Source organism: Lynx canadensis, chromosome C1, assembly GCF_007474595.2.
Source record: "Lynx canadensis isolate LIC74 chromosome C1, mLynCan4.pri.v2, whole genome shotgun sequence".
NCBI classification, from domain to species: Eukaryota; Metazoa; Chordata; class Mammalia; order Carnivora; family Felidae; genus Lynx; species Lynx canadensis.
Window position 1 is genome coordinate 150,804,721 of NC_044310.1, and position 18,638 is coordinate 150,823,358.

At 41.7% G+C, this 18,638-nt stretch overlaps 1 protein-coding gene across 1 annotated transcript in view; it reads right to left on the minus strand.

Annotated features, from left to right (window-relative positions):
- Positions 1-4,437: 4,437 nt before the first annotated feature.
- The window catches only part of DPP4 (dipeptidyl peptidase 4), a 79,001-nt gene continuing 64,800 nt past the window's right edge, over positions 4,438-18,638 (minus strand). Inside the window, exons 23-26 of the mRNA XM_030325200.2 lie at positions 16,523-16,587; positions 7,404-7,476; positions 7,068-7,141; positions 4,438-5,549 (exon numbers count right to left, since the gene is read on the minus strand). Coding sequence (XP_030181060.1) covers positions 5,448-5,549; positions 7,068-7,141; positions 7,404-7,476; positions 16,523-16,587 — 314 coding nt within the window. The 3' untranslated portion in view covers positions 4,438-5,447. The remainder of the gene's footprint in view (positions 5,550-7,067; positions 7,142-7,403; positions 7,477-16,522; positions 16,588-18,638) is intronic.

Consider the following 18,638-nt stretch of genomic DNA (forward strand, 5'->3'; position numbering starts at 1 on the left):
GATGATTGTCTAAATTTCCGTTGGGAAAGATTACTTGTAATCAGTCCCCTCGAAGAAGCCCAGTGTTCAAGGATTGCTTACTTTATTTTTGAGATCTCTTTGGTTGTTTTCCTCAGAAAGCTGCAGCTCACTGATACAACTCCAGTTCAGCTTCTGTTGGTGTACTGGCCACTACTTTTGACCTGGAACTTTGAAAAGAGCACTGTGGTCCTTGCTTCCAAGGGCACAGTAGACACATAGCTAGAGCACAATGCGGTATGTACTGAGTTGGCTGCATAATGAAAGCAGAGAATAACTTAAAGATGGAACTTTGAGTAGGGCAGAGTTTGAGGAAAATGTTATATAAGAGGTAGCATATGAATTAGGATGGAAATAGGGAAGGAAACCTACTCCAAGAGCTGCAGAGATTCTCAAACACATGCCAGTATTGAAATAAAAATGAAATAAAAAAGTAAAGCTATATGGTGTAACCGGAGCCTGACATATTTGATGTATGGCGTATTTGGAACCAAGCAAACAGCCCAGGATGGTGGAGTGTTAGGAGAGTAATGAAGACCTGTGAGAAAAGGTAGAAATAGATGTTGATCACTTCTATTATAAAATGATGTTAAATTGTATATTATGATCTTTGCCCTTTGTCCATTAAAAGTTTTGAGTAATGGAGAGGCATGGATTTTTGGAAAGATGAGTCTAGCAGCGCAGTGGAAGTCGACTATAGTGGGGGACAAAGTGGAATCATTTCCTTAGGGATCCAGGATGACTGCGAGGCTCAAAGCAAACACTCTGTGAGTGGTCTCTAAACTTTTATTGTGACTGAAACCCAACAGGCTGAAGCATACTCCTTAGGTATGTAGGTAACTCCAAATACAATAGTTTTACTATAAATGTTTTCATGTCGAACATTCCTTTATATGATATGTTTTGGGTTGTATCTGAAAAAAAAAAGTTCTGAAAAGCATGGTATCAATAGTAATCCTGAGACTATGAAAGAAATGTAGGTGTAGTACAAAATTCAGCCAATGGCAGCCCGTATGAATCCAGAAACCACCTTTCCCCGCCCACATTTTCACCCCGCTCATCTCATAGTTCTTACCATGGTCTTAGCTTTGTACGTAGATTCTCTTGCTTCTGGTGTGTGTAGTTCTAGATTTCTGCCATGTGACTTGTTCTTTCCATTTGTTTATAAGTTCCTTAAAAATTAGGAATAGCGTTTTATCCCTTCTTTGTAACTTTCCAGAGCCTAGGTCTGTGTTCGGATTTTTCTCCAGCTGGGAAAGGCTGCGGACAGAATCCTAAGTAAAATATATCACAAAATGCTGCTGCTCATCTTATTAAGAACGTATTAAAGATCCAAGAAAAGACTCTCGCTGGTATGGCAGTATAGAAAGAAGCAAAAGCGAATGCTTACTGAACACCTTTGTGTACCCAGCACCTGTAGACACAGACACCTAAGGTGGGGAACTGTGTAATCTATGGAATCATCGGTGGAGTCATAAACCAAGATAAAAAGCTCAATAGCCGTGAATAGGAGGAGGGGAAGGGTGGGGGTTGAGGGTGCCCGCATGGATACAATGCCGGCATAGTGTATGCACAAATCTTCACAGCAAGGCAAAAATTCTGTGAAGTAGGTGTTTTTGTACTTCTTTCAAATTAAGAAGCTGGGGTTCAAAGAGACTAAGTAGCGCTCTTGAAAATGTTTCTCGCTTGAGTGGTGCTGCGGAGATTCTAACCCATGTCCACCTTATCCAGGCTGCAGTGCACTGAGTCTCCAGCAGGAGGCGAGGAGCGACTGCCGTCCTCCTTAACAAGGTACTCCTTCCAGGTCACGCAACCAGAATCAAGTTAAGATGAGTAATATTTCTTCTCAGTATGTTACACTTTCTTTGTGACTCATATTTTTGTGATTAACACTGGAAACAAAACTTGCCCGATGAAGTTCTTTGCTCACAAGTCACAAGTATCATGACTTTGGAGAGGAGAAGCTTCATGAAATAATCAGGGTTTTGGTTATTTGATGGGTCACGCTTCTCACCAGATACGTGTTTTAAATAATCTGTTTTAAATTGGGATGAACTGTTCAGCTGAAAGATTATGAAGAATAACAAATTTCGTTGAGCTTGTAGAAGTTTAAAGTCTGTAACACTAGAGAAGATACCCTTCTCAATTTAGCAGTGGGGAAATTACTTTTTATTAATTCCAGTTCTCAAGTTTAAATGTTAATATTGTCACAGGAGATATGCGGAAAGATGATAAATTTATACTGAGCACGACATTGGTCTTACTAATAATACCTTGCTCTGAGCTTTGCTTATGGGCAGTGATGGTATGCTTTATTACTTACTTTCGTCTCTCATTCTCAATCACCTATATACCTCAGACATAATACACACTGCAGACCATTGAGGATGTGTGTAAAAAGGATCTCGGACACTGCTGAAAGAACCACAAAGTTGACAACAAAATTCTCTTTATGCAAAAAGCCATCCTTGTGTTTTGGTATGTTTTTCATTTAGAACTTAGTGCATCTTAAATATTGTGCAAATCTAGTAGTTTTATAAGTTGCAATTCTCACGTCAACTTAGCTCAAAAGGAGCAAATACCAAGTAGTAGCATTGGTAGCTTCAGTGACCACCTGTGAATAAGAAAGAAAATGCCTGGAATGACATACAGCCGAAAATGCCTGGAATGACATAACATACAGCCTGACGTGATAATTGATCTTTATGGTGGTGGCTTTAGAGGATGAACTGATCTATGCCTTCTGTTTGCGAAGGCATGGAGGTATATCATCCTTTTTAGCAAGGTTTCCAAAAATGTCCATAAATAATTTTCAAGTGACTTTCTAAAAATCTTGAGCAAAAAGTAAAAGCAAACTCTGGATCTGTAGAAGAGATGTGACTATCGCTCCTTTCCTTTGGTGTATGTGCTGCTCCTGGGCACTGCTGAGCTCCAGCAGGTTGTGTGTGATAGGAATCTTAGCATCTGTGCACCTGCTGAGGCCGCAACTGTCAATGGCAGGCAAGTCTTCACATTTTGGTACTGCACTTCATTTCTGTGTGTCTCCAGCTTAGCCTCAGATGAAGTTTATCTCTAAGTTATTTGTCAATGTCTTTACCTTCTTTTCCCAATAAGCCAATTTAAAACTCTTATTGGAGAGTAACTCTTGCCCTAGGAGGGCCAAATGAAATCTACTTTAACTTTTGTAACCCTCATTATATGAAAGATACATGCTAGAATTTTTTATTCCTTCTGAGCGCCAGAGAAAACATTTAACATGTTTAGAAACTACTGTTGTACTATATCAGATGTTACACAGGGGTCTTAATATCTGTGTAGTATCTGATACTATATAACACCTACTATTGTATAAAATAGTCTGATTTCTGTAAAATATCTGAGATTGTGCAATATCTGATGTTAACACCTGATATTGCCAAATGGTCTGAATATCTGTACAACATCTGATATTGCACAATATTTGGTTTCAATTAAAAGAATTTCTACTTGTTTTTGTGACTATTAATTCAGTACAGGGTGTGGACATATGATCTATGACTACTGTTTCTAGATATAGAACTCTGCAGGGATTGGCCCATTCTGATGATTGAATTCTATTAAGAAATAGAATTATGACAGGGGCTTTATAGGTTTGAAGGTCGATTTATGTCTCTAATGGGTGAGTGGGGTTTGAGACTTAAGGTGAAGCTCTTCAATGACATGGTGCCGAAGTACAACTGAAGCTGAATTTCACAACCCTCTGTCCATTCCTATGTGTGACTCACTGGTCTTATGTTGAATTGATAGATTTTTTTCCATTTCTTCTACTTTTAGATTTTTATGCTGGAGCTCACTCTGAGATAACTTTTTCCAGCAAATGGTCTGAAGCTAAGTCTGAGTTCATAAAATCATTTTTTTTTTAAAATGAGGCCATTTTGCAGGTAACGGAACAAAAAAAAAAATCACATTTCCTCAGTTATCTGTTAGGCTAAATTCAGCATCTGAAATCTATGCTTTCATTAATATAGATGTGTCAGCCACAAATAATTCAACCCTTAAGTAATTGAATTTTTTCTTAACCTATACTGAGATGATATTGTTGATGTTATTTGTTCCTATAATATGAGCGTCATCGTAGTTTCCTGGAATAAAATTGTAAATTACATAAAAAATAAAAATTATTTGGGTTTTTCAAATGCTATAGATGTGTGTGTGATAACAGAAATTATATATGTATTACATAAAAACCCTATGAACTGCTTAATTTAACACATTTTTATGTATCTGGCTTTTTTTTTTTTTTTTTAACAAAAACTGAACTCTCTCCATGTTTACAAGGCAGTCTGGGATAACAAGCAAAATAAACAAGAGCCTTTCTGGATAAGCGTGTCCATATGCCAGTGTGGTTTAGGTCTCATTCAAGACACAAAATGCATTACCTCTGAAAAAATGAAGGAACATTTATTCGACGACCAGGAGAAATTCCACAGGATGTAGAACGGGAATAATAATACATCACTTTGCAGTTTATTTTCAGTTTTTAAAAACAAGTCCAAGGAAGTTAAAATCCCCTTTTAATTAAGACGCTCAAAGAAATGACATGAGAAAAACTGATGCAAGGACTCCTTCAAGTTAGAATATGTGATACAAATATTTTCATCTTTTAACAGGGCAAGCTGATGTGCTCACATCTCAGTTCCAGGCTGCCTCCCTCAGCAGGAAACATCAGTATTTTATGAAGCCCGTTGGCAGTACTTTCCCCTCACCCTTGCTGTGCTTTCGTAGCACCTGTAGCCATAACCAGCACCTGCGGGCCTTGCTTTGTTGCCAGTTTCCTTCTCATTTCTTTGGAGTCTATTCAACTGCTGTGGTTTTACTTAGAAGTCGGTGCTTGCATTTATGATTTCCTGAGACTGGTTAAATAATCTTTCTCAGAAAACCGTGCCCATCTAGCTGTGAACAGCTCTCCTCCAAGAGTTGCTGACCGTAGTCTGGTCGGGTCATTGGGCTCGGACTTGACTTCCCAGCCATGCCTCCTCACTTCTTTTCCTAACCCTCCCTCTCTCACCCCCGCTTCAGGGACATCACTGTGTTCCCTTTAAAGAAGAGAGCACGCATGGGCTGGTCCAGTTAGAAAAAGATGAACGCTTCCCAGGGAACCTATGCAGAGCTCCCATACGAACAACTCCTAGTTGTTTGAGCAACTGATGTGGTAATGATTTTAAATAATAAACAGAAACAGACGGAATACTTCAAACTTGCGGAAGGTAATAATCTGTCGTGAAGACAGAAGTCCCTTCTTAGGGTTATAGATATGAAATTTGGGAACAAGAGTAATGCTGAATTTCTCGATTTGCGTGTACTTTTTTTTTCCACGATCATCATAACAGTGCAGCTTTGAGACAGAACAAAAATGGCTTTCAATGAGGTTTGGCAAGCCATTTGAGGTGCTAAGGTAAAGAGAAGCATTGTTTTATGAAGTGGCTCATGTGGGTGTATATGTGTTGGTGGGCTGGGCCGCTGGCAATTCCATGGTCTTCGTCCGTATACCACTGCAGAGGAAGAAAAAGGTCAGAAGTAGGAAGCCAGTTGTCTCCTTTTTTGTAAAAAAAATAATTCAAATAAGCTCTCAACAAGCATACATAGAATTAAAACGTTATTTTAAGGATATACACATGTTCTAATGAAACTATCCAAGTCCATTTTAAGATCTGGCTCAAAGGCCCCAGAACCACCTCATGCATAGGAAAGAATGTTTATCCCATTAAGCACACTAGTTTTAATTAAGTGTTATCAAGTGTCAGATTACTCTTACACTGCAGTGAGAGAAACGATATTAGAATAAATGAGTTTGTTAAAAGCACTCGTATGCACTCCTATGTTACCAAGGAGCTAGAAAAATCTATTTCAATATTTCATATATGTTTAACAGGAGGTCAAAAGTCAAACGTATTATTTGCAAACACACTTTGATTTTTCACTGGAATTTTCTATCTGTGTGTCTGCTATTTATGAAAGAGCTGACCCGAGGCAAAAATTGATCAATTCATCCTACATTAAATAAGTGGGAAGTCACTACTGGGCAACCATAGAGTATGGAGACATAAATGAACTTTAAAAAATTGCCTAATTAAAGCATCGTGTCTCTTCTTTGAATAGTAGACAAATAAACCTCGACCTCTTAAAACAATCTGACCCAAAAGATATATACCAGGTTTGGGGTTTGTTTTTTTCATTTGTTTGTTTTTGGTATCAAATAACTGCTCCACTCCCATATGGTGGGCACCCTTTGAACTAATCACAGAGCAAAGGGTGTGTGTGTGAGAAGACAGTGAGGGAAAGCAGGTTTTCTAGCGGATACAGGCAAGAAAGCGATTTACACAAAAATATTTAGTGTAACACACACATACACGTACATATAAATATACACACATACATACATATTTATACGTTGGTTATATACACACACAATCTCTTTTTCCTTCTTGACCTGAAAAGGTCTATTGCAGAAAATGAATTTCACTTAATATCTAGAAGCATCCTTCTATATAGGCAACAACAGCCCTAGCCATTTCCAACTCCACAAAACAAGCCTAACTGTTCATTACCTGTGGCTGTTCAACAAAAGGTAACGCAGCCGTGCTGATTATTAATGTCCCACTGGTGTTAGAATGGCTAGTAATACATCCTAGACAGAAATGGATTTCCATACTGGAGCTGAGCTATTATCATGCTGGTTCCACTTTAGAATTAGTCTGCCACACATTTACTAAGTGATTACTTTTGAATCAAAACAGGGAGAGACTGAACAACCACATGGATAGGAGAGCAGTGTTTTGACACTCCCCAGATATGCAATATTGTGCTTCTCAACCCCCAAGTCTCTAATAGTATCGAACACTACTCTGCCTATGGCTTTAAGGCTATCACTTCCAGCTTCTTATTGGAAAAATAAAAACCCTTTTAATTCTGTCCCTGTGTCCTGGGGCTGCCTGAGGAGAAGGAGCCCAGAGAGGGGCAACTAGACCCCACCAGCAAGTTCCCTCCGTTTCCACCAAGTTTTGCTGTACCATTGCTTGGAAATCCACTCCGGCATCCACCAGGGCTTTGGAGATCTGAGCTGACTGCTGAAAGTGAACGTTATCTGCAGAGAGAGAAAGGAATCATAAAGTAACTAATAGCAGCTCCTTTTCTGATAGGAAGGGTGGGAAAGGCACAAGAAGAAAGGGACTATTTGAAGTTCTAGGACTTAGCATCCCATTTAGCCCAAGACAAGTGAGTTGTGGAAAGCAACACTGTTTTATTGAAGTAAATGTAACAGTCTTGCCCCTCATGCTTTTGTTTTGTCAGTAGTGAAATTGCAAACCTGTCTGTGATACTAAAAAGTCTAATTAACTGAAACTCACCATCTGCTGTTCCATGAATAAGGAGGTACTCAACTTGTTTAAAATTTTCAGCTCTGCTCATGACTGTTGAATTCTGGAATTGGGAAAAAGAATGTCATTATTCAAAAAAAGATCTGCCATAAACTGATTTTTCACTTCAGTTTACAAAATAAAATGTTTTCAGCTGGGGCCCCCTTTGATACAAAATATAGCAAACCGATATTTAAGCAAATGCTGTCTCCATGCATGGCAGAATGCACAGCATGCCCTGTGCCTGGGAGACAGGACTGGAAAGGGAGGATGTCACATCTTCCCTGCACATGCAGGCAGAGGGCACCTGCCACCAGGGCTGCAGGCAAAACCCCTTGAGTCCCAGATCCCAGATTGGCTGTGTCCTATGCATTAGCACAGGGCAGAGTCTCATATTAGCAATGTATGTTCCATGGGCTTATGCTGTAGTTCAGCCAAAAAGTGTATTGCCATGGCAACCATGTGTCACATGGTGCCATACATGCTACATTTCAAAGAGCCTGTACATAGCATTTGCAACTGAACATACTCTGCAATATGTCACATGAACTTTGGTCCACATTGCTAGGCAATGAATGAGGAGCAAGTATTACCTCTTTTGGAACAGATGTTTCAAGCCTAGGCAAATGTAACATATGGGAGGGGAAAGGGGTGAAAAAGATCAAGAGTGGCCTCAGAAAATCAGTGGGTTGTTGTTATCTGCCTCATTCTGTATTAGGGAAAATCCTGCTATTGGATCAAGCCATTCCCAAATCAGCCAGAGAAATAGGGCAAAACATTGAGAGGTTAGCTTTTTGAAGACTGGCCTCAGGCAGGCAGGACTTCTAGGATGGGGGCGGGGCCTTCATGGTCATCTCGTCTTGGTTTGGGGACGTTTACAAAGCTGGGATGAAGGTACAAGTGTCACACAGACATCCTAGTGCCTTTGGGAGGGGGGTGAGCTGGAGTTGGCTTCTATTGTCTCCTTATGGGTCGGACAGAGGAAGGGCCAGTGGTCTTCCCGTAGCTTCAAAAATCATCCAGCTATGTCTTCAGCGTCTCGGGAGGTCAAAGTCAACGTTACGAGTGCCAAGGTTTGTATTCCACAGACATCTTTGTAGCTAACACCAGCTTCGTATTTTTTTATGGGAACCCCGATGGTCTGGCAGGAAGGGGATGGGGCTAATGTGAGAGGCTTTGTGTTCTATCCCGTTTCAACATCGGTGAGCTGTGCACCTGGAGGCATGCTGCTCCCTGAATCCTGTTTTCTGTGAAATGGGAATATTTGTAAAAACACTGCTCTGCTCAATCCTGCCAACATTCCTGTGAAAGAGGTCTGTAGAAAGCCTCCTTTCTCCATGGAGGCTCCCAAATTCAGAAGTGAGGAACTTGCACTAGGTTACACCTGTAGGAAGTGTCCGCTGGGCACGGGGTCTGACGGCGGAGGCTTTCGCTTGCCTTGCCGGGCTGAGGCCACTAAAATTCCCAGCAGCTCATGATGTGGTCTTCCAGCAGAGGAGCAGGGAGAAACAGGCTGTTAAGTGACGGTCGTGGAATCTGTAACGCGCAAGGACACCGGGTGTCCTTCGCGCTGGGTTCCCACGCCTTCTCAGGCTGAACTAAGCGAGAGGGAGCTGGTCTGCACAGCCCTGGGAGACTCGGCAGGCGTGTTGTCCCAAGAGGCCGCTGATGCGGAGCCCTGAGCGGTTTCTTCTCGCCAGAGAGGGAAGGGTCGAAATCACTCTCCCCGAAGCACAGAGTAGGATTCAAAGCTTGAGGAGCTGGAGGCTGGGGCTTGAACACTGCCCGCGAACAGGGAACGGCTGGCCGTCGGCAACGGGAGCCCCAGGCCCTGGCGCTCCCGTCGGCGTCCCCCTGAGCAATCCTTGCTGCCAGCCCTGCTCATGCCCGGCGGCTTCCTCCACCTCGGGCCGCCCCCCATGAAATCCAGCGCTCTGCTCACCCACCGCGCTCAACTTCGCCCGCCAGACCTGACCCACAGGGACAGCCCCGGCACTTCACCTCACCTCCCAAAATCCCCACGGGGCCTTCCTGGCTTGGCAGCGTGAACAGCAAAAGCTGCTCCCACAACCTCCACGAGCCATAAAACTGAGAAATGTCATTGAAACACGGAGTAATAGTTAGGAGACATATAAATACGCAGGACAGTTAGCAAGGAATGTGATAACTACTGGAGTTTGGACCAAAACAGTTTCTGGCTGCCTTTTTTTTTTTTTTTTTCTTAAATGGAGTGAATACAGGCTGAAAGAAGACAATTTTTATAAACAAGTAAAACCCTGAGCCTAAGATAAATGTTGTGATGTACACACTGTAGCTGTGATGAACTAGACATGGTGAGAAATGCAACATACTGAGAAAAAGACGAAAACTGTGATAAAAGTGTCATGATGCAAATTGTTTTACATTAACAATATTACACTACAAAGAAAGAAAGACAAATACTTTAATGCGGCAAGAGAAAAATAAAACAAAAGCTTCCCCTGCAACTGGGAGGTAGGTGTGCCTTTTCCATGCACCGTCCCCCTGCTCCCAGGGACAAGCCTCAAGAGGGGCCTCCCTGCTCCAGGTGGACGGCTGGGCAGGAGCGGGCGGCCTGGAGGCCCACACCCGCTTTCAGGCCCTCAGGCTGCAGAGAGCCTTTCTCCCCCTCCCCCCCCCCCCCCCCCCCCCCCCCGCCCAAAGACGTGGCCGCATCACCCTCGCCTCTGGCACCACGGATCATCCGCTACTAGACCAAGAATCCTGGCTTCTCAATCAAGACAGACCCTGGGCTGTCCCCTGTGTGGGACACTTGAACCTGTGGAAGGCCTCGCCCCAAGCCAGAGAAAGAGAGGACATGTTCACTGAACATGTGGTTAATGATCAGAAATAATATCATTGTGCTATTTTAACCCACTGGGATAGGATAATCCCCATTTGCCTATCGATGGCAACAGAAATAGCAAAGGAAATGGATGACTAAGTTAGAAGCCGAATAGTCTATCACCAGCTACTAAAAAGGAAGCTCAGAGTGATAAACGGGCGAGGATGCAATGGTGGTGCGGTTGGCACTCTCCCGAGGCTAGAAACTTCCGGAGAGCCCCGCTGTCAGCAACAGTCTGGCAAAACGAAGTGGGAAGGATTGGTCCAGTGGCTGTGCCGATTCCACAGCATCTCTGTGAGGAGCTTTTCCTTCAGCCCTAAGAAGAACCATCTGTAGCTGCTTGTTGGATCATGCTGGTTCCTCAGTCACCTTCCAACAAATACATCTTTGTATTTTTGAAATAAAGAGAGAGCTGATGAGAACGGGAAAGGAGTGTAAGAAACAGAAGTTCTGACAATTTGAAGCTACCCTTCGTGCCATCGAGGAACGAGAAGGACAGTCTGCTTCCGGAGGATGACGGTGGCAGTTGCCACATTTTGAAAGCTGACTTCGCAGCAGGTGCAGGTGTATCATTCAGTCCTGTCAATAACCCTGTGGGGTAGGCTTGACTATCCCCATTATCCAGATGAGGAAACTGAGGCTCAGAGAAGTCAAGTAATCTCTCCAAGCTCATACTGCTAGTAACGGTGGAAGTCAAATCTGAGTACAGGTCTAACTCCAAAGTCTCTCCCCTTAGCGTTATGTCCCAATGTCCCTTCACATCCCAGCCAGCAACTCATCACCATTTCCAGATTTCTGTAGAAAAAGCAAACAGCCACTGGTCTAACGGCCAGCCAGCACCTCAGTGAGCTATTACGGGCATACCGACTTCCTCGATGCATTCCCCAGCTTGCAACCAAAACCTCGTAAAGAGCATGAACTAATGCTAATTTGGGAAGCACCATTAACGCCACAGAAAACACAGGCCACAGAAATGTGTTAAGAAAAAAAAATGAATTCAACCCGCTCTGTCGGATGTTTTAGTTGTTTACGTCTATCAAACAACTGTATCCATGAGATGCCAAGGAAAGAGAACCCATCAACCCGACAGGGGGCCCTACCTCAGGCCTCACCAAGCAACACTGGCTTCTTTAAAGATCACACAGCAGTCAACATTTTATCAGCACTCAACAAACAAGTTAAGGTTTGGCTTAAATCTGAAGGTCTCTCTCCCTTTGGCATATTCTGGGATAATAGAACAAATGTCAAATCAGTACAAGATGGCATATTTACAAAATTGCACCCTGTTTTGCATAACCTAACGATGCAGCAGTTCTTAAGGATTGAACATTTCAAATCTGCTAGCAGAAGACTGCCAAATCTATGACTGTTTCATACACTTGCCAAAAGCCTATCAAATTTTGAGCAAAATGCAAAATAAATCTCCTCTACAAGTTAAATCAGTCCCTTCTGTGTGTTCCAGGCTGCCCTCTTCTCTTGGCAACAAGGCTCAGGACTTGGGCCCCATTTCTCTTGCCCTTGATCTTCTGCCTCTCTCTGTGCATACTCATAAATCCATTCCCGCCCCAGTCTATGTCCTGCCTTACAGGCCACCATTTGGCCTGCTCTTCCCACAGCCCTACCTCCATGGTATCTGTCAGTTCCTCCAACCTGCTTCACAAATCCCCAGGAAACCAGCTGTACCTGCTACTTATGTGTGTGCTGCCCTGTCTGCCTCGTCCCTCTCTGCAACCTACGGAGAGTGTCTGTGGCCTCCCTCTTTATTTCCGAAATCTTTCTTTATTGGCTTCACATAAGTGCCCCACCCTTTCCCACCCCTCAGTCTCTATATGTATGTAACGTTTTTGTGCCTCAGGTTCAGTGTCAGTAAAAGGAAGATAATTAGAGCACTTATCTCAGAGAACGTGAGGGAGAACTGAACAGAATAATCCACGTAAAGACCTTAGAAGAGTGTCCGGCCACAGAAGCAAGCACTGAATGAATGAGTGAAAACAATGAATGAAATAAATGAAACTGGACGCCCGTACATACGCACACCATTTGAGAGGGCTTGGGAGGGAAAGGTGAAATCCTAACTTCTTGGCCACTTCCTTTCCCTGCCCTACATGCTCGGAAGCGACAAAATTCCTGGGGCTCATCACAATTTGGAAGCCGCTGGTCTTTTCCACACATAGGGGGTACTCTGTCATATTTGAGTTCATAGTTTATTACCTACTCTCTTTTAATTCTCTTTGAAAATTTTGTGTGCATGCTTTATCTCACCAACAAGTTAATAAACTTCTGAACAATTAAAATACCAGGCACCTTGAATGGGTGAGTGAAAGTCTACCACATGTTATTTTTTTAACAGGTGTGATTAAAAGACCTATGACTGACCATATGAAAGACCACTCATCAGTGTTAGTGAGAAACATACTCCTCAAGGTATGGCTGCAGCTGCGATTTGCTTTTTTGCCAGTGGGGCTGAGGGTTTTCTCATGGCCTGAGTCCTTTGCTCAAATCTGTCACCATTTTGGTCTGCTGTGGACTGTAACTCACTGTTTCAGTGAAAAGATGTCTCCACAGGCTTCACTGCCTTTAAAAGTGCTCCTGCCTTGCCACTTGGCAGTAGGTGGGTGATTATCTACAAAGGGTCTTAGGGAGTCACTGTTTGTATCACTGCTTTGGGTCTGAGCCTTAGTCCTAGGGTCTGCTAATCTATATGGCAGCTTTGTAAGAATAGGAAAAGGAATTCCTTCTGGTTCTATGCAGCCCCAGAGGTGCCTGTCTTAGTGAACGGAGCGTAGACTGCTTTTAGCAGTGCACAAGCTGAACAACTATACATGGCATCCCTACCCGTTCCATTTGTGTACACAAATGGTTTCTCAAATTCCCTTTCCTAAATCATAAGTCGGACTTTTACTTCATACAATGTGCTTCTCTTGGTGATGATGTGGATTTCTCTAAATTCTTCCAAATCCGGGTTATCAATGACCTAATAATGAATCCTTTTTCTCATTCTTTTTAAATTAAAAATCGTCTTCTCTTATAAAGGCTATAATAATCCTGGCTACTGATTGATGATTCATTAGCTGCAAATGTAAACAAAGATCAGGGACTTGCTTATTACACACTTTGGTCCTTCCTGTCCTGGATGTATTGAAGAGAGTCTGTGGGTCAGACTAAATGGGAACCATTTTCAAAATATCTCCTTCTGACCCACAGACATGCACAGGGTACTGAAAGCCTCTAAGGAATTGTCTTCTTTGTCTTTTCCAAAAGGGTGGGAGGAGGGAGGGAGGGAGAGAAGCAGAGAGAGAGAGAGAAATAAAAACAACCTGGGAAAGAAAAGTAAAAGATGGGGTCCAGAGGGGCAGCTGGGGCCTCGGAGGAAAATAGAATCTTTGAATGTATTCTTGCCAGAGACAAAAGCACAGGCTTATTTAAAAAACAAAGGAGGGCAGCTTTATTCTAAAGCCTGCTGTGCACCAAATATAGGCACTTAGATTCAGCTCTCCACACTCTGAGGAAGCAACTTACCAGGGTGGAAACAATTCAGTGAACGCGTTTGCCTCACTTTCCCTACACACCTTAACTCTCACCCGCCCAAATCATTCCTCTGAGTAACACATTGGGAACCTTTAGCGCCCTGGTACTGGCAGTTTTAATGTGTCCATTGCCAGCACTGAATTTTGTGCCAAGAAAACTCGACTCCTGGCGTGGAAGGATTAAACAGTCCTCGGGTGCCATCTGTACAGTGAAGTGTAAGAGTGACTCTGTGCACCCAGTGTGCGCGTGTTGCCATTGGCAGTGGGAAGGGACTTCTATTTACATGACGACCTCATGCAGCGAACACCTAAGGGGAGAGATGAACGTGGTCACCTCGGGGCAAGCAGAGGTGAGGAAGAGCGGGATCGATGTGGGAACGAGGAGCGTACAGGAAAATCCGGAGAACGATGCAGGATGAAATGGTAGATTAAAATCCATCATCCTAGCGGGGGAGGGCTGGCCCAAGAGGAAACGCCCTGGTGGCTGATGTTCGTCGAGGGAAGTTAGGGTAGGTGGCGTGGACTTCCCTAGACATCAGGGTTTGGACTTGACCCTGTGCTTCTAGGTTCAAAGACTGTTCAGAACGGGATTTTTAAAATGAACTTTTGACTTAACATCCAGCAGATTCTAGAGCCAGGGTTAGGGTCCTGGACAGTACACCTCGGTTCCAGGAGTTTTTAGTACTTTGGGATATTTTGGAAAACCCTTCAGCAACCCAGCAAATACGCCATACCGTAAGCGTCCTGGTCAAGTTACGGACAAGAAAACTCCAGTTGGAAAATGAGAGAAGTGATGGAGACATGCAATTTTTGTAAGAATTGTTTTCCTTCAAAAAGTTCTTACATTAAATCAGGCAAGGTTTTCAGGTTCATATTGGGTAATCTAAAGAACACAATGTCCAGTAAAGACTTGAACAGTTAATAATAGTGCTGAGGGGAAAAGGGACTACAAAATAACCATGAATTCAAGATAACCTGAAAAGTAAGAGATATACGAGAAAACGTCCTAAGAGCCAAAGGGGATGTCAGTCCACTGGAAGAGGAGTACAGATCTCCTAGTAAATGGATATATAGGGGCAACGACATTCCAGGCATAAGAACAGAACAAGGAAAAGTCCAGAAATATTCAGAGAGCAGTGACCATTGCAAGCGAACTAGACCACTGTGAGAAGGAGGCTGACCACGTGGTTAAAGACTGAGGGTTGGATTCAGTTGAGTCACACAAAAGATCCATGAAAGTGTTGTATGTGAGAATGTGGGGATTAACCTCACACCTCTTTGTGGTATAGACTGGAGTGTAGAAAGACAAGCGAAGGGGACACCAATTGGGTTATTATTACAAAAGCAGGTAGTCATGTGACAGCAGCAAAGTGGTGCCGAAGAAAGGAAAGGACGTCTACAGCAGCTTATCAGATGTGGAGGAGACAGAATGGGAAGAATTGAGTCCAAAGTATTAGGGGGGACAACCAGTGGAAATGGGGACAACCTGACTATGGGACCGCTTTGCAGTGGAAGATGATTTGTGCATGTCACATTACAGGTCGTCACTTTCCTATCTCGACCGAAAAACAGAGGAAAACACACACGCAGGCCCAGACACAGCTACACGCTCCTCCCTGCACGGCCTCTGCCTTGAGCCTTCACAAATAAAGCACAAAGGGAGAAAACTAAACTGTGTATACTTAAGTTGCAAAACTCAACATTTGAGTTTTATTGTGTTTTGACCACACGGATTCAGAATCTATAGCAATGGCGGCGCCTTACAGAAACGTACAAATACTGCTCAGAAGCCCGTGTACAGAGACTTGTGGCACAGATGAGAAATCTTGGTAACTTACTCCTCTTTTTGTTTTTCTTGCTTTTTAATTCACTGTCCTGAGAAGAGTTTTGAATTTCCCTCAGAGAATGTAAACACGAGATGATTTACTTTGTCATCTGCAAGTTTTGGCGTTTTCAACAAACGTGACAGATAGACTCAGGAAAGTTTTGGAAGGGCCCAAGTGTCACACAGGTCCCTAGACTTAGGCTAGCACTCCCGGCGACACCAGTGTGGCACCAGAGACAGTGCTCTGGCTCCGCCATGGCATCCACACTAGCACAGGCCGCTGCCAATGAGCATTGCTTCCGGGCCACATTCTAAATGCTACAGCTTGTCTGAAGAGCAACCTGCCCACTTGTCTCCCATCAGCCAGCCATGTTGGATGCTATTCAGTAATGTGGGTTCAAGGGCTTTGCAGGGCGTTGCCCAACTGTACCTACTCGTCACCTGTTTTACTCAAACCTGGTTCGAACAAACTGTACATAATTGGTATGAAGAAGAAAATCATAGGCTTGTACATACATCTTAATTATGATAATACCATAGACATTTTAATATATAGCTAAAGGTTTAGAGAGTCTTCTGGGCTCTAAAGGAATATGTTGAATTTGACATGTTTTCTAAATGAAATTTTTATAATTAAAGTAATTATCTGGTGTTGCTTTGTATTTCCAAATGAATGCATATTGTGACCTATATAGCATACGATAAAGACTGTAATTATGCAGAATATAGTAGGGGAAGCTATTGGAGTATCTCTAAACCACCTGTGTTATTTCTTTTTAACAAGAATTTTGTTGGAAATAAAAAAATATATATTTTCTAGAATAGATACACTTAAAAATGTTCTTAAACAACTTATAAATAGGTTATAAAATGGATCTGGTTTCTCATCTCTTACCTTGTAATAGTCAAGGTTGTCTTGTGGAGTCGGCAAACCCATGTAACGTTCTGTATACACTGAATCTGTGATGAAAAAGAATTCAAAATGCTTAATTCACACAATAAAACGTTTCTTCCTTTTATTGAGTTACTTTATGTGCTTTCACATGTCTTAACTTGTGCACAGGTCTACAGTATCCCCCTCAGGAGTGTCTCCTTGAGATCATTTTTATTGGGTGTGTTAATACAACCAGACACACCTGCTCAGACTCACGTTTTTCCACACTTAGCCAGAACCAATGAGGGCAGAGGGAGATCAAACTAGATGATCTAAAACCCAACCAATAATCCATCTGCAGAAAAATCAGATGTAAGGGCTCTTCACATTATCATCTGATCCTCTCAAAGAATCTAAGTTAGAAAGTCACTTAATGCCTCAACTGTCTGGAGTTTTTGATCTTGACACAAGCATATACCTTAATTTCCTTTTGGAAACCCCTTATAATGTTCACTTACTAGTTGCTTACTTAAATCATATTTTTTTTTGGCAGGTTAAAATTCACTATAATGAAAACAAAGAATTCAGGTATCATTTATTTGCTATATTTCCCTGTATTATGTCAGTTACTCCAACACAATGCACATCAAACATTTGTTTTCTCTCATTTTGTGGTGAGCCCTCAATTTTGGTATTGTAACAGTTGTGTATTGTGAAATAGATTACATTAATATCTGCTGAAATGATGTAAGCTCTTTTATCTATAAATATGGTTGAAAACAGGGTGCATATATATATATACACGACACTCAACACACACACCCACACACGACAACAACTACCTCAGGTAACATTCTAACCTTTTTTAAATGACTGGCACTGTAGATTTAAAAACTATATTGATAATGAGTGTTAGTTACTCCACATGTGTTCTTTATGTTTTTCTTATGGAGATCAAAATATTGTCCTCCAAAATAAATAATGGCAATATTTTATCATTTTGATTAAAAGGAATACAGGCTATACGTAATTTTACATATCTAGAGGACACTAATATAGAAAATATAATATTTTAAAGATGTTTTAAAATATAAGATCTTCATAAAATGCTCATATATTTTAACATTTAAATATGAATAATTTAGGTTGTACATGTGATGGAGGGGAAATAGTCCTTAAGAACAAAATAAATTTTTCCTCAAACAGCAGAAGACTTCAGTTCTTCTTGTCCTAGAACATAATAACCCTTTTTTATTATGTTAATCAGGTTTACATGTGTGAAAAGTTCTGAAATTTTAATGAGTATATTTTAAATGCATAATACAGTTGTAAACTTCTACAAATACATCTTTGAAATACCATTTATGTATTCCTTCTATCTGATCTTTGAATAAAATTGTTCAAATTAATACATATGTAAGAATTCTAGAATGTTCCTATGTCTAGAAAGTTGGGTTGGTCCATATACGTTTAATGAAGCTCTCTTCTTATTAGACTTCTAAACTCATAAAGATTGCTTCTATTATTTTATTGGCCACCAGAGGTCTCCAAAAACAGGCTAAGCAACAGAACAATTAGCATCAAATAGGAAAGGTTTCTACGAAAACAAAACCATTTGTATATGGACTAAGTTGTAACTATGCTTTCCATTTTTTTAACATAAAGATAGCAATATTTTATTTATTTATGTATTTATTATTTATTTATCTTTAATAAGATAAATCTCTTGACTTGGGCTTTAAAAAAGGGCTTTCCACAAGATTGGTACTACCATATATTGGGGCCAAAAATATTTAATAAGCATATTTGTTACCAATGAGTCTATCACATAAAGGATTTGAGATGGGGTCTGAAGAGGTGAGGAAAATAATTCATCTTCTCACCACCTACCTAGTGTTCCAGTGCTCATTCCCTCCCCCTTGGGAATTATGATGCCTTATATAATTATTTTCTGAATGATGAAAAGGAGATCCTAGAGTGGCTTTCATTAACTTAGAGACAGTGGGAAAAAGACAAACCCCCTAGGAATTTCCCTGTCCCTGTTCTCCTTTTCCCACCTAAAGAGCCCTACTTATATCTGACCTTTACTGGAAGAAAAAGAAATACATGCTTCTTTTATTCTGCTATTATGTGAAGC